We start from the raw sequence: 23,668 nt of genomic DNA on the forward strand, positions 1-23,668 counted from the left end.
AAAAAGTATTTGAGAATATTTTTGGTTGTGTGACCAATTTTAAATTTTTGGGTGTGACCAGTTTTCTCGTGACCAGTTTCAGCGTGTGACCAGTTTTCTCGTGACCAGTTTTAGCGTGACGGATGATCACGAGTGACCAATCTAGACCGCACTGTCGAGACATCCAAACTTTCAAAGATGCTCAAGAAGAACTAACCAGTGGCAGCTCGTCTACATGGGCTGCGGGTTCGGTGATTACTAGTCAAATGTGAACCTGTCACAGGACAACCGGTTGCTCTAGATCGGTCACACGTGATCACCCGTCACACTAAAACTAGTCACGAGAAAACTGGTCACACCCTAAAATCGGTCAACCAGTTTTCTCGTGACCGATTTTAGGGTGTGACCAGTTTTAGTGTGACGGGTGATCACGTGTGGCCGATCTAGAGCGACCGGTTGTCCTGTGACCGGTTCACATTTGACTAGTAGTCCGTTTACCTTTTATTTCACCTTCATTCAATAGGCTGCATTTCTTACTTTTATGGCCTCATCGACCTGCTGTCACATTGACACGTTTGTTAATCGGACGAAAATTCTGAAATATAAATGAAAATGATTATTTATTTCAATGAAAGTAGCACTTCATCGCTCAAATCACTCATCTGTGCCGAATTTTCTGAGAAGAAATTCGAAATTTGCAAAACCAAAACGTCAGGTGAGTTTGAGGTTATGATTTCTATACGTCGGAATATAGTCAAATACAGATTTGTTTGAACATCATATGAACAAATTGAAGTAAATTTTTAAAATAATTCAAAATATTATCTTATGTACATTTTTTTTATTTTGTGTATTAACTAATTTATTATAATAAATTTTAATAATTTGTACAATTAGATGGACAGGCAACTTCCGCACTGTCTCCCGCCTTACAAGTGGATGAAGAAATAAATTTTTTCTCCAGCAATGCGGCTTGTCTTTATTTACTGCCCATTCCGTTAAATGACTCAAATCTGCTTTCTAAAAGGTATCATTTCATAACACTATTCCACAGATCATTTACATCAGTATCAGCTGTATATTAAACTTCAAACTTTTCAGCTCGGAATGGCTCGAATGGGAATCTTCGAAGTTATCGCCGGCAGTTTTAAAATCGTCATCTTCCAGTGAAGGATCTAACCTTTTAAAATACTTGAAAAAAATCAGCGCTCATTTAGAAAGTCAAAATTTTATTTTAGGAGGGGTATGTGGACTTGCTTATATTAATTGTTGTGATGTTTGTTTGATATTTAATAAAAAATTTAATCCTACAGATTGCAGTGTCGGCTGTAGATATCTCTCTTTGGTGCACTCTTTATCCCATATTTCAAGATGATAAGTGTATGCAAATGATTAGTAAGTCGGACGAATTTGCTAATCTAATTAAATGGAACGAAAGAATTAAAACCTTGCCACAAGTCCAAGTAATTTTGTTTCTGAAAAATCGATATTATTTGTATTAAAATTTATAATATACATAATATTTTTATATTTAAGAAAGCTTTAAAGGAACATCCTATTAAAACGATATCCATTGGTCAACTAAAAGAAGGACCTCCTTCGGTTAAATCTGCTCCTGAGCAAAAAAATTCACCTGATGGGTAATTTTAAATGTTTTAATTTTTATGTACATATATTTTTATTACAATTCAAATACATTTTTAATTTATTTTGATTCAGATCTGCTAATGTATCTCCGGATATGAAGGTAGAAGTTGCCGTTACCGAAGATGAACTGATATTCGCTAAGGAAAGTTGGGAAAATGGAATGAAACTTTTGGAAAAAACATTGCCTGATGAAAAAATAATGTAATTTAATTTTTTTTATACATGATACACGAAGAAGAATTAAAATGTCAATAAATCAATTAATTAAATTAAATTAAACATTTTTCAGACTGCCTAAAGAAGGATACAAGAACATACTCATCACATCAGCTCTTCCTTACGTCAACAACGTGCCCCATCTTGGAAACATTATTGGATGCGTTCTTTCTGCTGACGTTTTCGCAAGGTTCCTATCTTTCAATTAGCATTTCATTTTATAATAAATACTAGCTATTCCTTATTTATTTATTTATTATGTGCTGTGATTGTTTTGTACTGGTAATAATAATTTTTTAATAGAACAGTGATGTACGGTTGTTCTAATACAATATTGCTTAACAACCATCTCGTTCTCTGACGAAAAGTGTCTCTCAGGGGGAGTGGCTTCATGTTGAGGGTTTTATAGGTCGACTTTATTGACTTTTAAAGTGGGTTTATATATTAAATACTAACAGATATACTTTTGAATGTCAATCTTTAAACCATAACACTAAAGATATCTGCATTTCATCTGTCAATATGTCATGTCTTTTCAAAACAATCTTTGAAGAGATATGTATGGATGAGTGGGAGTGAATCTAGCAGTCAATTAAGTCGAATAATAAACAACTCCATTATAAAGCATTGATATATTAACTATTGATTGTAATATTATGTTTCAGATACTGCCGACTATGCAACTACAATGCATTATTCATATGTGGAACTGATGAATATGGAACTGCAACTGAAACAAAGGTATACTTTTTTACTTTATCCATGTACGTAGTAACAATAGATGAAGTTTTGTGATCATGCGAAAATTCGAACTCGAAATTTTGACTAATTAGAACTCAGAATCGATCACTGGTCACGTTTTCATGTTCTAGAAAAAAATGTGCGTGTGCATTTTGGGGACTTTTTGAATTGAAACTTAGTATCGGTTACTGAAATTCTTATCGATACGACGTTAATTTTTTTCAAATTTTTAAGTTGACCGGAAATAGTACCTCCCCTTAAGAGGGCTGGACAGCAGCGCCTTGTCCATACAAACGTACTATACTTCTCCCTAGCTCAATTATGGCACTAGAGAAATTATTTTTTAATATGCTATGGATATCCACCATTGGGGTGCATCTATCGTTTTATTTTTTTTGATTAATTATTTTTTATAGGAGCTAGGAGCCGCCAAACATCTATAAAATCGCCTCTTTTTTACACCCACGAAAAGAGTCTAGCGTGGTTATTTAACGGTCGATTTAAAAAAAAATACGCCGATAGATGCACAGAAAATATCTTTCTCATACCGATGATGAATTTTTTTTAAAAATTGGTCGAGTTTTGGAGGAGAAAATAGTAGAATACGAAACCTCGATTTTGTCAATTTAAAACACGTTTTATCTGGTCGAAGCGCAACTGTCGCATTCACTCAATATATATATTGATATATATTGTCGCATTCACTCAATATATATATACACTCAATATATATATCGAAGAAAGGAACGGTAACAAAATTAAGGTTTCGTGTGTACAGCCCTCCTAAGTTTATAAAAAATAGAAAATAGTACCTCCCCTTAAGTCCTTTTTTTAAGTTTTTGAATTTAATTATCTCCCAAACCGCTAACCGAATCAGACTGAAAACTTTTACATGTAATAGAAATTATAAATTCTTTACCCTAATATTTTAAAATTATTTTTACCTCAACCGGAAGTAGTACTTTTACTCTAGAGAATCGAGGTTATTCAAGTTTTTCTCAGAAACCTTTTGGTTTATTGAACTGAAATTTAATATCTAGAACTTTAAACCTACTACCAAGCTATATATAAAATTTCGTGAGCACCCGTCAACCGGAAGTGGCAGTTTATTATGTAATGAGGTGAAGGCTGATAAGATTGATATGATCTCATCAGCCTTGTTCATATTGACAAATTTTTCATATATTATTCTTTTCATATTTAATAGGCTTTAGAAGAAGGCATCTCTCCAAGGCAAATTTGTGACAAATACTTTGAAATTCACAATTCCGTATACAGATGGTTCGGAATCGGTTTCGATTACTTCGGTCGTACAACCACTCCGGAACAAACCGAGTAAGTTTCCACATTAAAACCGTTTCATCGAGTCTGAACGCTACATAAACCTAACGTAAAATTGATTTTTAGAATTGCACAGGGCATGTTTATGAGCCTGTACAAAAACGGATTCGTCGAAACGCAAACAGTTGAACAGCTGCTGTGTGAGAAGTGCAACAGATTCTTAGCAGATCGGTGAATAAATTTGCCATAAATTAAATGTGTATTGTTCCTATTGCCGTTTCTTATGTTCTAATCTGTTGCAGGTTCGTCGAAGGTACTTGTCCTCATCCGGGCTGCGGATACGAAGACGCACGCGGAGATCAATGTGACGGATGTGGGAAACTCATCAACGCCACAGAGTTGATTAAACCTCGCTGTAAACTATGCGCACAACCTCCCGTACTGCGCAACAGTGCTCACTTCTTCCTGGATCTTCCACAGGTTCGTTATGTTATGTTCAGCTCCGGTGTTACTTAAGGGAGTGGTAATTGTGTAAATTTTTGGAACAAATTTTGATTTTTGTTTGTAGATTGAACCACTTTTGCAAAATTGGGTGGCCTCCAGTGAGAGCGGATGGTCCAACAGCGCTCAGCAGATTACGAGGGCTTGGTTGAAGACCGGTTTGAAGCCTCGTTGCATTACTAGGGATTTGAATTGGGGTGTACCTGTGCCCATCGAAGAATTCAAGTCTAAGGTAAAGCAAGATATATGTACATACGTGTGGATCGTTATAATACAACTCCAGATAGATGAGGAATAAAGGAAGGCTAAATTAAATTAGGAAGAGAACATGCTTAGCAATGCTGGATGCAACTATTGGTATTGTTGCGTAGGGGTGGGTGGAGGATCCAAGTAAAAGGCCTAAGTTTCACAGCATTTATTGGTGATTCAGGATATACACGCACTGCCAGTCCTCCGTCCAGAATGCCTTGATATGGTCTAAGTACCTCCTTATAAAGGACAGGTCGCTCAGGGCATCTTCCTCGACACGTTTGTTTACCTATTGTTATAATCGCGTACCAGATATGTGGCCTCACGCTCTCGCGCAGTCAGTTCTGAGAATTCTAGCGGGAAGTGGCTGGGTGCCGGTACCGACCGCTAAGTCCATCCATTGTTTAGCCGACTTGCACTTAATCTGGAGATAATCCTCGAAACCAATTATAACGTCTGGATTCTGGGAAATAGCGGGGATGCCACTCGGCCTAATCCGATTGCACTTAACCGACGGCTCCTTTTACGCATACGTTACATTATTATATATAGTATTGATAATCTCTCTTCTATCTAATATATAATTTCGAAAGAGACTTTGTATGTAAGTATGTATATATCTTTGGTTGGGAATGTCGTAAACAAGTCAAAATTTCTATGACGATGAGTCGATTTTTTTTTCGATTCAAATAAATTTAATAAAAAAACAAATGAATACTTACTATTAGATTCGCCATGTTTACGCTGTTTATATTACAAATACTGAGCGAAGCTGGGTAAAACAATTAGTAATATACATATATAAAAACAGACTGTGGAGACACAGCCAATCAGAGTCAAATAGTCGAGGAGACTCGGGGAAGCGGTAGTAAAGGGGAAATAGGGGGGGGGGGGGGTTTGGAGCGTTATATGACGTCAGGCCGAGTGACAACAGGCATCTGCTACGTCAGGCCGAGCGACGGGTGACACTTTCACACATCCACGAAGACACACACACACATTCATTCATCATTTCGAAAGGCTGAACGGTGCATTAATACGCGCGTTCGCCTATAAATTACCTTACACTATATTTATACATATAACTTTATTTTAATTCGTGTATCAACGGGCACAACAATAGTAATACAATATATATAAAAATGGACGCGATGTATGTGGGTACTAGGGTTTCTGATTTCCCGGACTTTTTCAATTCCTGGGACACGGGAGGGAGCCCGGGATCCCGGGACACGTGTGAAAAAACTTTTTTTTTTCAATTTAATATATTTTTTATTATTAAAAAAATATTTATTTATTTACAAAACAATACATAATATATCTATTAACTCGAAAAAATGTAATTATAAAAGTAAGCTTATTAAGAATACTAAAATATTTAAATGAGAATCCGAAAGTCTAATTTGGTACAAAAATTCTAGATTTGGTACAAAAATTTCCAGCAATGCAAAAAATTATTTCAGTTCCGGTCGAAGTTGGACTATTTTTTTAAATTATCGTTTTTTTCTAATGTTAGCATGTATATTTTAATTTCTTTTTTAAAGTGGCGGTTATTTTTATTTACGTTATTTTGTATATTCGTCTTTGATAACTCCTTATTTAATTCTTCATTCATCGTCAAACACACAATTGTTTCGTATTCATCCGAATCTAAGAGAGTTTCTTCCATTGTGGACTCGTCAATACAAGAACGATATACTCGCTTCATAATAGTTTCATCGTAGGATATATGTACATATGTACATACATTCGCTTTTATTACAACATTTAAAGAATGTTTTGTTCGGTATAAAATCAGAATTATTTTAATTTTTCTGTTAAAAAAAATCAGTTTTATGCTTCTTATTTCTTCGATTTTAATTTTTGAGAATATTTTACGATTCTTTGTGTATTTGATTTATTATTTCCCTTCGTGCAGTTGTGAAAATGTTGTATGTTTTCAAGATTTTTTTAAATCCAATTCCCGGGATTCGAGATAAAAATTCCCGGGACACGGGACAACAAAAATTCCGTGAATTCCCGGGAATGTCTGTCCCGGGTCGACCCGGGTCAGAAACCCTAGTGGATACGTATGTGGCGGACGCGTGGACAAATATGGGGATTTCAAAAAAACAAATTTTAGAATGCCAAGAGTATACGTTATGCATAGAGATGTTGCATGACGACCGACCGTGTCGGGGAGACGCGGGGAAGTGGGGGGGGGGTGTGGAGCGTCTGACATGTGCTCCTGATATTGAGCATTTGACTTAGGACGGGCGACGTCGGCGTCAGGTGCACTGCACGAGAGCGTACACATGCACACATGCATTCATCATTTCGACATGAGCGAACGCATTAATATGCGCCTTAGTATTATTAACGCATTCGTAAACATATTAATATGCGCGCGCGCCTATAAATTACCTTACACTATCTATATATATGTATATAATTGAATGTCTGTGTGTGTGTGTGTCTCGAATAGGCTCCTAAACCACTGAACCGATTACGATGGAACTTTCAGGATTTGTTGTATGCATGTCCGGGAAGATTACTGTGAAAAAAAACGGGAAAATATGGGAACGGAAACGGGAAAAACGAGAATGAGTGTCATTGCAACGCTATAATTTCAAATGTTTTCGTGTCGCGACCAACGTGTTCGCTGCCTGCGTTTTTCCGACAAATGGGAATGGGAACGGAAATTGCATGCGTTATTGTGGCATTGCAACGCATGCCGGGTTCAGCTAGTATTTATATATAACATGTATCTTTATTCGTGTATGAATTCTTTTCCAAAGCCACCCGTTGGAATCAACGGGCACAACACTAGTTATATCGTGTGCTATCGTTGTGTCTGGACGTGTTAAATCGTTCGCATTCTACCATGGAGGATATTGTTACTATAAGCCAGAGAATACTCGCGGACCTTTCAAAAAAAGGATCTGGTGCCAATGTCCTTACCAAGGACAGGGTGCGATACATCAGCGACGAAATTAAAAATATAGTATCCATCGCACGCGTCGCTTTTAATAACCTGGCCTCGCTAAAAATCGCTGTGGAGTCCCTCCAGACTATCCACACCGATGTCGGTGAAATAAAGAGGATGATGTGTCGTCCCTTTCCAGCAGCTCTGGCTCCAGCTGTTTTTGTTGAACCTACAACTCTGCAATCGGGCGAGGTAACATTACGAGAACTCTCCACACTGTCAACTGAATGTAACAATACTACAGTACATAAACAAACACCTGTCAGATGCCCGTATGACGTTATAGCGGCATCCTCTACCGTTTCACCTCCGCCTTATTCAGCTTCAACTTCACTCGCGTCTGCTTTAGCTTCAGCATCTACTCCTGGGTGTGCTACTGTTTCTGCTTCTACTGTTTCTGTTTCTGCTTCTCCTCCTTCTCCTATAAAACCTGCGAAATCTTACAGTCAGGTCGCAGCGCTATCTTCTACTGCTTCACCTCTGCCATCTTCATCTTCAGCTACACTTACATCAGCTTCTGCTTCAACATCTGATTATGTTCCTGTCTCTTGTGCTCCTGCTTCTGCTTCTACTGTAGATCCTTCAAATTCGTTCAGTCAGGTCGCTGGGACTTCTTCCGGGAGACTGCCATACACTCGTGGATCTGGAGCACCTGATAAAACTTTACAGGTGGCCACTATTCCGAAATTGAAGAATGTACACGTTTTTAATTTGGCAAATAACTGCACTTGTGATACTGTGAAACAGTTCATCTAATCTATAATTTGGAAAGAGACTTTGTATGTATGTAAATATGTAAATATCCTTGGTCGTCGTCGTCTTCGTCGTCCGTAGATCGGTGACGTCATCGAACACGTGATTCGATTTTTTTTTTTCGATCCATGGGCGCCGATTTGTTTTTTTCGTTTCAATGGATTCACCCCCGCGGGGGCGCAAGGCGAGTAGCTTCATGGGGCCCCGCCAGGGGCGCCACAAGGGGCGCAGCCCCGAAGGGGGCCCGGGGGGCGCAGCCCCGTGGGGCCCCAGCCTCATGGGGCGCAGCCCCATGGGGCTCAAAAGGGGGCGCCACAAGGGGCGCAGCCCCGTGGGGCCCCGAAGGGGGCCCGGGAGGCCCAGCCTCATGGGGCGCAGCCCCATGGGGCTCAAAAGGGGGCGCCACAAGGGGCACAGCCCCGTGGGGCCCCAGCCTCATGGGGCGCAGCCCCATGGGGCTCAAAAGGGGGCGCCAACAGGGGCACAGCCCCGTGGGGCCCCGAAGGGGGCCCGGGGGGCCGAGCCTCATGGGGCGCAGCCCCATGGGGCTCAAAAGGGGGCGCCACAAGGGGCGCAGCCCCGTGGGGCCCCGAAGGGGGCCCGGGGGGCCCAGCCTCATGGGGCGCAAGCCCTAATAGGCATTAACTAAGGGGGGCGAAGCCCTAGACGGCAATTAATCATGGGGGCGCGGAGGGGCGAAGCCCTAAAAGGCAACTGATCATGGGGGCGAAGCCTTAGACGGCATTTAATCATGGGGGCGCGGAGGGGCGAAGCCCTAAAAGGCATTAACTAAGGGGGGCGAAGCCCTAAACGGCAATTAATCTTGGGGGCGTGGGGGGCGAAGCCCTAAAAGGCAACTGATCATGGGAGCGAAGCCTTAGACGGCATTTAATCATGGGGGCGCGGAGGGGCGAAGCCCTAAAAGGCATTAACTAAGGGGGGCGAAGCCCTAAACGGCAATTAATCTTGGGGGCGCGGGGGGCGAAGCCCTAAAAGGCATTAACTAAGGGGGGCGAAGCCCTAGACGGCATTTAATCATGGGGGTGCGGAGGGGCGAAGCCCTAAAAGGCATTAACTAAGGGGGGCGAAGCCCTAAACGGCAATTGCTCATGGGGCGTGGAGGGGCGAAGCCCTAGAAGGCAAAGGCTCAGGGGGGCGCCGAGGGCGAAGCCCTAGAAGGCAAAAAAAAATTTTGATTTTTTTTTTTGATTTTTTAAAAAAAATTTTTTTAATTTTTTTTTAATTTTTTTTAATTTTTTTTTTAATTTTTTTTTTTGATTTTTTTTTTATTTTTTTTTATTTTTTTTTTTAATTTTTAAATTTTTTTTTAATTTTTTTTTTTTTTTTAATTAAATTAGCTTAGTCATGTTTAAGCGGTTTATATTATAAACACTGAGCGAAGCCGGGTAATACAGCTAGTATTAAATAAAATTAAAAATAAAAGAATCAACGTTTCTCAGGTTGCTAAAACTGACATGTGCTCGTCATTTAAAATTAGTGTAGATACTGAAACTTTTAATATAATTATCAATCCTGAATTTTGGCCTATGGGTACTGGCATAAGAGAATGGTTATTTCTCAAAAAAATCTCTTCGAAACCGATTGCCCAAACCCGTGACCCGTAACATTAAACTTTATTATCAAAATGTGCGGGGTTTAAATACAAAACTCAAGGAATTCTACAACAACGCCGCGTCTAGATCTATTGACGTCCTTGCTATTACTGAAACATGGCTAAACTCATCTGTACATGATGCCGAAGTACTTGACAGCAGTTTCAATATATATCGCCATGATAGATCTGCCAGAGGTGGTGGTGTTCTTCTAGCAGTTAAAAATACAAATATTATTTCGGTTGAAAGACTTAGTCATCTTGAGGACATTCATGAATGTGTATGGCTGAAACTAAGATTTGTTAACATTCCTTTTTTTATATACATATGTACTATTTATTTTCCACCAAGATCTCCACCAAATATTTATAAGCGATTTTTTGATTTAATTATATCTAATTATTCACATTTAAGTAATGGTCGCATTTTTATATCTGGAGATTTTAATCTGAATTCTTCTAACTGTTTTCCTGATGACCTTAATTTTTTTATATCTTTATTCAACTTAAAACAAATTAATACTATTCGAAACTATTTTAATAATTCCATGTTGGATTTTCTATTAACAAATTTAGATTGTCAGAATATTATTATTTCAAATTCAGTTGATTCCTTGGTTCCTGAAGACAGCTATCATCCTGCTCTTGATATTCATTTAAAATTAACTATAACTTATTCCTCACTTCGTTTAATAAATAACTGTCTTAATACCTCTGTCCTAAATGAATGGTTATTTACAAATGTTGATTTCAAATATTTAAATGATATTCTTTGTAATTGTCAATGGGAGCGAGTTTATGAGTGCAAAGATGTTAATTTGGCCCTCTCTAATTTCTATGACATTATATATTCTATTTTTAATGATTGTTTTCGGTTGAAAGGATTAATGACGAGTAAAAGGATTTATCCGCCTTGGTTTACTAAAGAAATTATTAATCTCTTAAAAAGTAAATATCAAACACATAAACTCTGGAAGAAATCGAGCAATCCTCTTATCTTAAATAATTTCCGTATTTTACGTACGGAAATTAAGAAATTAATTAATAATGCATATAATGTTTATGTAGCTGATTGTGAAAGTTCCATAGTTAAAAACCCTAAGAAATTCTGGAACTTCATCAATTCTAAACGTGTAAATCGTGTAAAGTCGACCATTATGTACAATGATTCTGCATTGTTAGAGGGTGATCAAAACATTGCTAATGGATTTGCCGACTTTTTTAAATCAGTTTTCAATAATCCTACTGATTCCATGGAACCTACCAATGACTCGGAATTTACTTTCCCCACTTTAGCGATTAATCATCTTGACTCTTCCGATCTGAAATATGGCTTTCTAAAGTTAAAAAATATTTATTCTTCCGGTCCTGACTCCATCCCTAATTACATCCTAAAAGGATGTGAGGTTAGTCTCTTAGAACCTTTAAAATTCATTTTTAATTTAATTCTAAGGAACTCTTCATTCCCCAATTTATGGAAATGCTCTAAAGTAACTCCTATTCATAAGAAGGACGATAAATCTTGTGTAAGGAACTACAGACCAATAACTATCTTGTCAGCGCCAGCCAAAATGTTTGAGGTAATATTACACAGATACATTTTTAATCACTTTCAAAGTATGCTCATTGATCAGCAGCATGGCTTTCGTCCGGCCAGATCAGCAATTACCAACTTGTTATGTTTCTCTAATGACATAACCAGCACTTTGGATTGTAATAATCAAATGGATGTAATATATACTGATTTTGAGAAGGCGTTTGATAAAGTTGATCATAAAATTTTGGTTAGTAAATTAAGTTTTATTGGATTTACTTATAATCTTGTTGGTCTTTTTATTTCTTATTTACAGGATCGACGTCAATTCGTTAAGTTTGGGAGTTGCTTTTCTTATGAGTATGTTGCCACTTCTGGGATTCCCCAAGGATCAAATCTTGGCCCTTTATTATTCCTAATATTTATCAACGATATTCAATCTTCTATTCACCATTCTAAATTTTTATTATATGCGGATGACTTAAAAATCTATAAGAGAATAATTGATTTACCTGACGCTCTTTATTTGCAAGAGGATTTGAATTCTATTTATGAATGGGCTAATGTTAATAAACTTCCCTTCAATATCCTAAAGTGTCGGGTCATTTCTTACTCTCGTTCTCGTTCTCCTATTAAATATCCGTATAAACTTCATGATTCTCTTCTTCAGAGAGAATTATTTATATCTGATCTGGGAATAGTCTTCGAAAATAGTTGGAGTTTCAACATTCACATTGAGAATATCTGTGATAGGGCAACAAAAATCCTTGGATTCGTAATCCGTAATTCGTCCGAACTAGGGCTCACTGCCATTCGTCTCTTATATTGTACATTAGTTCGCAGTGTGCTCGAGTTTGGCTCCATTATATGGTCTCCCTATCAACTTCGTTACTCTCTAATGTTGGAACGAGTCCAAAGGAAATTCCTTAGATTTTTATATCTGAAGACATTTGGATTTTATCCATATCTGTTCCCTAGTGCCTTTGTCTTGGGATCTTTGGGTTTCAACTCCCTGGCAAAGAGAAGAGATTTATTTCTTGGGAAACATTTCGTAAAATTACTTAGAGGAGAGATTCACAATCCCACTATCCTGGAGAAACTAAAATTCTGGGCCCCGGAAAATCGTAGAGTTTTAAGAAAACATGATATATTTTTACCAATTAGGGCTAAATCAAACGTGCTCATGAACTCCCCCCTCTCGAGAGCTGTTCGACTCCTTAACTTACTGGCACATTACTTGGACCTATTCGATGCCAGTTATGTTGAGTTGGTGGAACACATCCTAAATAGCACGATATAAATTTTTCAATCTTATTTCTTTGTTTTTATTTTGTGTACATATTTTTTACTTGATTTTTATTATTTATTTATGATGTTTTTTTTTTATTTATGATTTTTATTATTTTCTTATGTTTTTTTTATTTATGATTTTTATTATTTGTATTAAAATCACATTGACGCTTTGGGGCAACCTGTCAAGTCTCTGTGGTATTGATTTTTTTTAAAATAAAATAAAATAAAAATATACATATATATGTAGTATTGAAAATTTAAAAAATTATTTTTAGGTCTTTTATGTGTGGTTTGATGCTCCAATCGGTTATTTATCGATCACAAAGAGATATACAGATCAATATGAACAATGGTGGAAACCCGACCCTAAGCACAATGTAAGAATTATCATTTTGTATATATGTATGTATGTAGCATAGTAACTGTTATGTTTTAAACTTTTTTTATGTATACGTAATTTTAAAGGTTACACTCTATCAATTTATGGCTAAAGATAATGTTCCGTTCCATTCTGTCGTATTCCCAGCTACACTTCTTGGTGTTGGCCAAAAGCATGTGATGGTCAAGCATATTATGGCTACTGGTATGTCCCTTTTTTTATATACCTGTATTATTATATATGTATTTGTTGAATTATTAATTAAATGTATTGGTTTCAGAATATTTAAATTATGAAGATGGAAAGTTTTCAAAGTCACGCGGTGTCGGTGTTTTCGGATCGGATGCTCAGGTATAATAGTGTTTAATATTATTATTTTTTGAAAATTTCTACCTTATTTGTGTTTTGGTGGTTCTATTAAAATATGTTCTAAGTCATTTCGCAGAAGTATGTAGATTTTAAAATTAGAAATTAAATACCTTCTCACATTTTAATGATACATTGAGCAAAACATCAATCTAAAACTTTTGCTCTTTCAGGATACGGGAATTCCAGCTGATATTTTCCGATTTTATCTATTGAGCATCAGACCTGAAGGTCAAGATTCAAACTTCAGTTGGGTCGACCTTGCGACGAGGAACAATTCCGAACTTCTAAACAATTTCGGCAACTTTGTAAACCGCGCTATCGTATTCTGCTTCAATTCGTTCAACGCTATGATCCCGACAATACAATTGGAAGCTCAAGACATGAATCTATTGGCATTGATCAATAGGGAAATTAAAAGTACAACCATTACATGACATCAATAATAAAGTATTATTCATTTATTGAAATTTAATTTTATTCATCGCATTTGCATAGGTTACGTCGAGTCTATGGAGGTCGCCAAGCAACGCGACGCTTTGAAGCACATCTTGAACATTTCGAGACTCGGAAACCAGCTGATGCAATCTCAACAACCTTGGGTGCTCCTCAAGGGAACTGACGATGCAAAGTGAGCGTCAATTTCAAAGGTTTCAGATGTGATTTGGACTCTTTTTGACAGTTTTTATCGTTTTAGAGCTCGCGCTGGAACTGTAGTAGGCCTCTCCTGTAATATATCCTGCTTGATCGGAGTATTGTTAGCTCCGTTCATGCCTGAAACTGCACGCAACGTGTTGACCCAACTCGGCACGTCTCTGGCTAAAGTCGGCAGAGTCAATCCAGAGTATGTTCTACGAGTATTCAAATTACGAGTTTGATTTTTATGAGTTATATATCTATTTGTTATGTATCGTAGACGACCATCTTTCTATCTGCTATTGCCCGGTGGACACAAGATTGGTAAACCATCCCCTCTCTTCACTAAGATTGAAACAGCCAAGGTTGAAGAATTGAAGAAACGGTTCAGTGGAAGGCAGTCAACAAGTCCTGCTAAAGAAAATGCGGATAAACTTTCCATTCCAGAATTGGAAGCGAAGATACTGGAACAAGTTCGTTTATATTTACTAGATTTAAATACATGGCAAGCTTAATAAACATGACATGTAATTGAAGATATTTGAATGAGTCACAATGAGTCCAATCTGACAGCTCTATGAACTGGCCTGTTAATACTGGGCCTATTAGTGGTAATTTAAACTCAACTGGCACTCATTGATAATTTGATTCGTCTTCCAACTACATAATTGTTCAAATTACACTCAGCAACAAATCTCGTTTTTTAATTACCGGAGCGAAGACTAATCAATCAAGGCTCTTGGAGTATTTGAGCAGAAAATCATTTACCGCACGAATAAGTACGTAAATAAAAAAAATATATATGTATATTGAGAATGAAAACCTGTAAATAAAATTGACTCAATGGATACAAAAAAGTATATTTTTAACTTAAAATTCGCTACATAATTATAAGTATGTTAAAGCAATAAAAAATCACAATCAATAGAAAAAAACATCTACCCATTGATTCCAATACTCGCTTTTGGCATAGCAATACTAGATTTTAAATTAAAGAATGCAAAAGCAAAAAAATCTGTAAAAAAAATTGCGCATTATTTTAAACGCTCATATCTCATAAATGAGAGGAAACCAACAAAAATCATCATCATATTCGAATTAAGTAGGTCAAATTTAGTAACGATTGATTAGTCTCTGCTCCGGTAATTTTTGTTATCAGGATATTTTATCACTTATGAATTTAATATTTTTCACACGATAGTTATCTGAACGAAAAACGAGCATATTTTTTAAGGACTCAAACTATGTATTATTATAGTCAAGATCATTTTCCAAACACTCATTATCTTTTGATCGATTATAAATTTTGTCAAATGTCAAATGGTAGTGTTCTTAAATATTGTTGCGTAGAGGATCCAAATGAAAGGCCAAAGTCGCTTCACAGCATTTATTGACTGATTCAGGAGGTCCACGCGCAACCAGTACTCGTTCCATAAAATGATCTGATATGACCTATGTAAGTACTTACTTATAAAAGGGAAGTGGCTCACTGCAGCTTCCTCGATCCGTTTATTTCTCCATTATCTAGACACGTACAGTTTTAAGTGAGTCTCACGCTCTCAGGGTTCTAGGAATTCTACCGACCACTTAGAGTCCCGCTAGGCCAATTCGGGGGTCTCCATTGCTAGCCCCCGAATCCACTTTAGGCGGCGGATAATCCCCATAATGTTCCCACGTTACATTATTATAGCTTTATTTCTATTGCTATGTCTTTGTAGTTTATGACAATTCGAAAGATGCTGTTTGTTTCATATTAGTGCTGTTTTGATTATAGGGTGTTAAAGTACGCGATTCAAAGACGAGCGGTGCCGACAAATCGGTGTGGTCTCCGATGGTTGAAGTTCTACTCGGACTCAAAGCACAATTGGCTCAAGCTCTCAAAGAAGACGGAAAGGTAATATTTACATTTTATAAAATGTCAAGCTTTATAATTACACATCATTTATTACATTCAATTCAATTTTTAGGGTGATGTGACTTCTGCTGCCAACACAACTCCAAAGAATAAAAAGGGCTCCAAGAAGAACAAGGCTTAAGAATTCCATTTTCGATATTTGTAATACATTCATGTGTAATGGCTTTAATCGACCCCGTTGCAATGACACTATAAAATCTACTATTATATGTGTCTAGACCAAATTCTATTCGGTCTGTCTTTATATTTAGACTATCATGTGTAGAAGATCTTAAGTAATCCTTAATGATGGTGGTTGAACAGCACAGATGACATTTGATCATTTCTAAGCTTGTTTAATATGTCATTGCGATGTTTTTGCTTCAATGTGTACTTTATTTTCGTACTACATATAATCGTCTTTGAAATTCTCCATGTGTTTATTTTATAAATTGAATATGGTATATAATGCCATTGGTCACATTTAATGCTATTGCTTTTTTGATACAGAATAATAATGCAGGTCATACTTAAGTTATAAAGGCTAATGTGTTTGAAGTATGGTAGTTAATTTATTTATATTTATTTTGTATGGTTGTGCATTTTATATAATATTAAAATTGTGATATCATTTAACATTTTGATTGTTTTTTTACACAAAAATTCAATAATCCTCCATACAAGTTTTTTTCCCTATAATACGAATCTTATATAAAATTTTTAATTGATTGTAAAAACATAAAATAAGTATAATTCCTTCCCTTCTACAGTGTTGTAAAATACTAGTGTTGTGCCCGTTGATTTTAACGGGTGACTTCAGAAAGGAACTGATACAGGAATTAAAATAGAGTTGTTTATAAATATAGTGTAAGGTAATTTATAAGCGCACGCGCGTATTAAAATGCTCCCCGTTCGCCCGTGTGTGTGTGTGTCTTTGTGGATGTGTATACGCTCCCGCGCATCTGTTGCAAACCCCACCCGTTCCAACTCGCTCAATATCAGGAGCACATGTCAGACGCTCAGGTCCCCACTTCCCGTAAAACTACGTACAACATAAATAATACAAAACACCAATAGAAAAATTAATTAATTAATTAAATAAATTTAGTCAATAGATGGCGCATAATACTCTGAGACTATTGCCCTAGAGGAAACATTGGTAGCAAATAGTATATATAGAGGTTTTATTGAAATCTCCATACTTGTCGACGCGTCCGCCACATGCCCACATACATACATACATAAATCTTATCCGTTTTTATGTATGTATTTAATTATATTTTCATGTCTGCTATTTTCGCTATGAAAAGGCGTATTAATCAAAAAATAAATATCATTAAATCATTTATTAAAATATCAATAAGAAGACATAAACATCGTTTTAATTATTATCAATGACATTTTAGCTTTATATAATAAAAATGCTTTCATAATAATCATCAATATTATTAAATATATACATAGGAATATTTTCACTCGAAATTGCTACATAATTTTAATGTTTCGACTTTAAGTTTAAATTTTTGCTAAAAATTCACTATAATGGCATTTAAAATACGCGTTATTAAAAGTGAACGTCATCAAGCTTGATAATTTGTTACTATTTTTTTTTTGTACGAGGATCTAGGGCAACTCGTTAATGCCTCTTAGGAATATTCATTAATATAAATAATTTAATAAATATTCAACGTTTTAGTATTTTATAAAATAAAAATACAATCATTGTCGGCGATATTGCAAAAATTGAACACTTTTAAATAATCCACAAAATATATTTTTACATAAGTATATAAAATATCACTAATCAATTTAAATTATATTTTTCATTGCTAATTTTTTTTTTTTCAGGTAACTGTTACATGATAATATTTACACACACATTTTAATATAAATGCATATTATTTAATGCAAAACAATTAAACTATAAGTTTTAATTCTTTCTAAATAGCATTTCGGTCAATTTTGCATCATATACATTCATATACAAATGTAATACAATTATAGTTTTATGACTTATTTACATTTTTATATAAAAGTCGTTCTAAAATACGCACCAACATACATATAATATAAGTCCATCGTTGTGTACATATTTTAAAAACGTTAAATTATTTCATATGATAATAATATATTATTAAATATATTCACTGACACTCCGCTGAAGATCTGAATATGTACAAAATATTTCTTTTTTTTTTCTTGAACTATTTTTACCAATATTTTTTATTATTTTCTAATAGGGATTCACTTTACACGCACGTAATCTAACCTAACCTACACAGTCAGTATACACAATCGCACACACACACACACACATTCAAAATTTTATATAACTTACATACATAAAATGTTAAATGGCCGGTTTAAAACAATTCAACAATGAACCTTTTGAACACTTCACTATGTGAATCTCCAGTCCGGTCGCTCAACTTGAAATAACAAAGTTCTCAATCCAGTCACATCACGGCTTAAAGGCTGATGATGTGTGTGATCCAGTCGACGGTGTGAGCTACGCGATGATAGATACCGGGCTGCTGTCGGTTTGCACAGGAGTACCCGGCGGAGACAACTCCTGCCAAGTACCATCGTCCGGACCTCTCCAGCATCAGGGGACCTCCGCTGTCTCCTTGACAAGAGTCTTTACCACCGCCTCGGTAGCCGGCGCATACCATTTCAGGGTATATGACGACGTTGATACCTGAAAGTATTGTAATATTGAGTTGAGGCACTCTAAGAATAGAAGTGAAAGCTTTAAGATTTGTACCGTTGGCTCTGTGCCATCTTTCGCAGGCTCTGTTGTCCAAAACTGGCACGTCTACGGCTTGTAAAGTCTTCGGCCTGAGTCTAGATCCAGGACTCAGAGCTCCCCAACCAGCTGCCCAACCGAATTGACCCAAAAAGTCAGTTCCCTTCTCGGGCAAACAGATTGGTGCTGAAAATAAAAGGAATATGAAAATGTTTTGCTACAATGGATTTAGATTTACATAACATTCATGTGTATCTATTTATTTTATATTCATTGATTTTTTTAAACTAAAATTAAAATTACCGGAGCAGAGACTAATCAATCTTTACTAAGTTTGACCCACTGAATTTGAATATGACAATGATTTTTGTTGGTTTCCTCGTTTATGAGATATAGGCGTTTAAATAAATGCGTATTTTATTTATGAGATATAGGCGTTTACATAAGTTTGACGCACTGAATTCGAATATGACAATGATTTTTGTCGGTATCCGCTCGTTAATGAGATATAGGGCGCGATCACACAGCGAGGGAGCGGTATGCTATACGCGGGATATTTTTTTTAGATAGTTTTAAACACACACAAATTGTAGGGTCATACCCGGTACGATACGCCGGATCTTACGGGATCGTGCGGGATCGGAGCGGTCTCGTTGAAATTCTATAGAATTGTTTATACTAACTTGACGGTGATATATAGTAATTCGTCGACCCTCGGACGACGCTTGACAGTGATCGATAACGGTGTATCCCATATTTGCAAAAAAATATAGCAGAACTTGTCGGAATAATAAGATTATAGAAAATACAAATTACATTAAGGATTTCAAGCTTTTATTGTTTAATAATTCAGTTTTAAACTTAATTAGTAAACAATTAACAAAAATAGACAAACAAGTGTCCGGTTTATAACAACAATTGACTAATGTTTCCGGGTAGGTTTAAGAATTAAATACTCATTCGATACTTTCATAAACAAACTCTGCGATCACGGACAAAGATGTATTCAGCATAAAGGGTTTTATGTAGTACACCAGTGGCGTATATTGGGTGTGTGCTAGGTGTGCGGCGCACACCCGTGAAAACCAAGTAGTATTTTAATACAAAATAATGTGTTGTTGTATAAGCAGGCATTGATGTGTATGGTGTATTTACCGCGTGCTCTAAATGTATGGTGTATGGTGTGGTGTGCAGTCTGCAGCGTGTTGTGTGATGTGTGTATGTAGTTTGTGCGCCGCGACGAGAGAATACCTATGCCGTGCAGCAAATTGGTGGGTTTGGTTGGAGTGTGCAGGCGGATATTCGCTTGTATAGGTTTGTTCGCGATATTAAGACGTACGGTGTGCTACGACTTCAGAGCACCGCGCACCGCACCGCACCGCACCACTCGGCAATTGACCGAATGCGATGCGGCACGTGGTCTCGTACTTTTTCGCACATTCGTATTTTTATGGTCATATTATTACCTCTAATAACTAATAATGGCTAACAGTGTTCAAGACATTTTAACTATTCCGTTTTCAAATAGAAGTTTTGAGATAAAATTAAAAATAATTAAAGATGGGAAACCGTGTCCGTCTCTTCCAAATTTATCCAGTTTGCATAAAGAAAAAACAAAAGTTTACACTAGACATTTTTGCGTTTCAAATTATAAAAAATTCGTATGGATTACAGGCTGTGAAATTCGATCCAAACTTTTCTGCTGGCCATGTTTATTGTTCTCCAAAGATATTAATGTGTGGAACAAAGAAGGATTTGCTGATCTCAACCATTTGACAGCAGCACTGAAGAAACACAAAGGATCGCAGGCACACGTTCAATCATTTCTTTCCATACAAATGTTTGGCAAACAACGAATCGACGTATTAATTGACAGTCAACGTAAAGCCGAAATAAGTCGACATAATGAACAAGTAAATAAAAATAGAGATGTTTTAAAACGAATTATTAACGCAATAATCTATCTAGGAAAACAAGAACTGTCCCTGCGAGGTCACGACGAGTCATGTAATTCCGTAAACAAAGGCAATTACATTGAATATCTAAATGCTCTTCGAGAATATGATTCTGTTTTAGATACTCTAAATACTGCTACTACCTTTCGTGGTACTTCTCCAAGTATACAAAATGACATAATCGAAGCAATCTCTCATGTTATTAAAGTTCATATAAAAAATGAAGTAGAGTCAGCAAGTTTTGTTGCTATTATTCTCGATGAAACTTCAGATATAATGACAAAATCACAGCTCTCAACAGTTTTACGTTTTGTATGTAAAGGCAATGTACATGAACGGTTTATTAGTTTTACAGACGTTAGTGCTGATAAAACATCTAATGGTCTATTCTAATGGTGAACATAGTTGAAGAATTTAAAATTCAAGACAAATTGGTTGGACAGACTTATGATGGAGCAAGTGTAATGAGTGGACACGTAAATGGTTTGCAATCCAAAGTCCTCAATGCTTATCCTTTTGCTCTTTTTACACACTGTTATGCTCATGTATTGAATTTAGTATTGCAGCAAGGTCTTTCTGATATTAAAGAAAGTAAATCATTTTTTCAAACTTTAAATGGATTGTCTACATACTTTTCAAAATCTTCCAAAAGAGTATTCGCTTTACAGGAATTTGTGACAAAAAGACTTCCCTCTGTAGCACCCACAAGGTGGAATTTTACATCTCGTTTAAGTAGCACAGTACAACAATACAGAAGTCAATTTACATATTTTTTTTCGACATGTTATAGAAAATTGTGAATTATGGGACACAGATACTGTTATAAAAGCACGAGGGTTTTTAGGCTTTTTAGAGGATTTTCAAACAATTAAACTTCTTCAATTTTTTTCAAAACTGTTTGGAATAACTGATGTTTTGTATAACATTCTTCAATCTAAATCTTCGGACGTTTTATATTGTTGTAAAAAAATTAATGATGTTTTGCAGCAACTGAAATACGAAAGGTATAATAATTTTGAAATGTTATGGAATAATTATTTAAATGAAAAAAATGATGATCATGATCGTGGCCACAAAGATTAAAAAATTATTCAGAAGTAGAAGATAAAACTTCATTTCGTCAATTATATTTCAAAATAGTTGATAGCATAATCGCACAAGTCGAATGTAGATATTCTTCACTTTCCAAATTAGAATATTTCCACCTTCTTTGTAATGATAAATATGACGAATATAAAGAAAATTTTCCAAATGTTTTAATTAATAAATTAAAAGATTTTTATGGATCACTGTTTGATTATATTCGATTGAAAAACGAACTCATTGTGCTATATTCCAGCTCTGAATTTTCAGAGAAACCTGTTCATGAATTAATACAATTCATGACAAAAAATAACCTCGAATCTGGTTTTAAAGAGGTGTTTAAGCTGGGAGAATTAATATTAACGATACCAAGCAGTACAGCTTCAGCAGAACGGTCTTTTTCGGCGCTGAAAAGAATAAAAACTTGCTATAGAGGTACGCAAGGTCAAGATAGATTATGTGGCCTTAGCTTAATTTCAATAGAAAAAAAGTTATTGATGGAATTAAAACAGAAAGACACATTCTATGCAGACGTGATTGAAAAGTTTATGTCTCAGAAACGTCGCATTGAACTTATGTATAAATAACTAATAAATTAAACATTTTTGTAATGCAAAACGAGTATTTTTTTTTAATTGCTAATTTTATACCCTACGCCCTACGGCATACACAGCACACCCGGTATTAACACCCACCGTCCGCCACTGTAGTACACTAATTGTTTACCGGAACCAATTGTTACTAAATAAACAGAAATGACTAGACAATGGACTCAAGTTTTTTGGTACAAAAACTAAATACGTACTTAAATCCCTAATACCATCAACAGATAAACGAACAAAGATGTTTTTTACGTAAAGGGCTATAGTGCACTCAATATGGACTGTAACTAATTGATACTGAATGCATTTCCGTATGAATGTATGTACATGTCGATACAATAACATGTTCGTTTAAAGAGAGCCCATTTTTACTTTATTTTATATCAAGAACAAAGTATTTTTTATTTATACTTTTTATACTCAAGAAAGTGGTGACTGCAAACAGTTCGTCTTTTGAGCTCGGTCATCGCAGTTCATAATATCGGTACATCGCAGTTCATAATGTCAGAAAAATTAATAGAAGTTGTGCGACAGTACGAATGTGTCTATGACGTCAGATCCGTAAAATATAAGGACCAAAACATTCGCAATGAAGCTTGGGAGGAGATGTCAAAAAAAATATGGGATACACCGTTATCGATCACTGTCAAGCGTCGTCCGAGCGTCGACGAATTGGTATATATCACCGTCAAGTTAGTATAAACAATTCTATAGAATTTCAACGAGACCGCTCCGATCCCGCACGATCCCGTAAGATCCGGCGTATCGTACCGGGTATGACCCTACAATTTGTGTGTGTTTAAAACTATCTAAAAAAAATATCCCGCGTATAGCATACCGCTCCCTCGCTGTGTGATCGCGCCCATAGGCGTTTAAATAAATGCGTATTTTATTTATGAAATATAGGCGTTTAAATAAGTTTGACCCACTGAATTTGAATTAGAAAATGATTTTGGTTGGTTTCCTGTAGTTTATGAGATATGGGCGTTTAAATAAATGCGTATTTTTATAGATTTTTAGCTGTTGCAGTCTTTAGCTCAAAATCTTATATTGCTATGCCAAAAGTGAGTATTGAAATCAATAGTCAGATGCTTTTTCTATTGATTGTGATTTTTTATTGCTTTAAATTACTTTTAATAATTAGCTAGTACTAATTAATTGAATGAGTGCGTTTAAGATAAAAAAATAGATATTGAGATTGAAATTCAATACTTATAAACGTATTAGAATATAAAA

At 35.9% G+C, this 23,668-nt stretch overlaps 2 protein-coding genes across 2 annotated transcripts in view; one reads left to right on the forward strand and one right to left on the reverse strand.

The window, feature by feature from the left end:
* Window positions 1-387: 387 nt before the first annotated feature.
* MetRS (methionyl-tRNA synthetase 1) lies at window positions 388-16,686 on the forward strand. Its single transcript, XM_077435953.1, has 21 exons — window positions 388-694; window positions 877-1,006; window positions 1,081-1,222; window positions 1,293-1,442; window positions 1,516-1,619; window positions 1,699-1,827; window positions 1,916-2,032; window positions 2,508-2,583; window positions 3,791-3,918; window positions 3,991-4,095; window positions 4,167-4,344; window positions 4,433-4,597; window positions 13,047-13,148; window positions 13,237-13,354; window positions 13,431-13,501; window positions 13,690-13,936; window positions 14,015-14,147; window positions 14,214-14,360; window positions 14,433-14,625; window positions 15,927-16,046; window positions 16,120-16,686. The coding sequence occupies exons 1-21, from the start codon at window positions 586-588 to the stop codon at window positions 16,186-16,188; spliced, it is 2,733 nt and encodes a 910-aa protein (XP_077292079.1). The 5' UTR covers window positions 388-585; the 3' UTR covers window positions 16,189-16,686.
* A 1,561-nt stretch (window positions 16,687-18,247) lies between these two features.
* LOC143915281 (uncharacterized) overlaps window positions 18,248-23,668 on the reverse strand; it is a 51,193-nt gene continuing 45,772 nt past the window's right edge. The window contains exons 5-6 of the mRNA XM_077435841.1: window positions 18,811-18,978; window positions 18,248-18,744 (exon numbers count right to left, since the gene is read on the reverse strand). Coding sequence (XP_077291967.1) covers window positions 18,515-18,744; window positions 18,811-18,978 — 398 coding nt within the window. The 3' untranslated portion in view covers window positions 18,248-18,514. The remainder of the gene's footprint in view (window positions 18,745-18,810; window positions 18,979-23,668) is intronic.

Source organism: Arctopsyche grandis, chromosome 8 (assembly GCF_051622035.1).
Source record: "Arctopsyche grandis isolate Sample6627 chromosome 8, ASM5162203v2, whole genome shotgun sequence".
In the NCBI taxonomy this organism is placed as follows: domain Eukaryota; kingdom Metazoa; phylum Arthropoda; class Insecta; order Trichoptera; family Hydropsychidae; genus Arctopsyche; species Arctopsyche grandis.

Excerpts from the sequence above, each read along its gene's own strand:
- MetRS (XM_077435953.1), top strand. The coding sequence starts at position 586 with ATGAAAATGATTATTTATTTCAATGAAAGTAGCACTTCATCGCTCAAA. Across the intron at positions 1,620-1,698 it reads CAAAAAAATTCACCTGATGG|ATCTGCTAATGTATCTCCGG; the intron begins GTAATTTTAAAT and ends ATTTTGATTCAG. Across the intron at positions 14,361-14,432 it reads GTCGGCAGAGTCAATCCAGA|ACGACCATCTTTCTATCTGC; the intron begins GTATGTTCTACG and ends TATGTATCGTAG.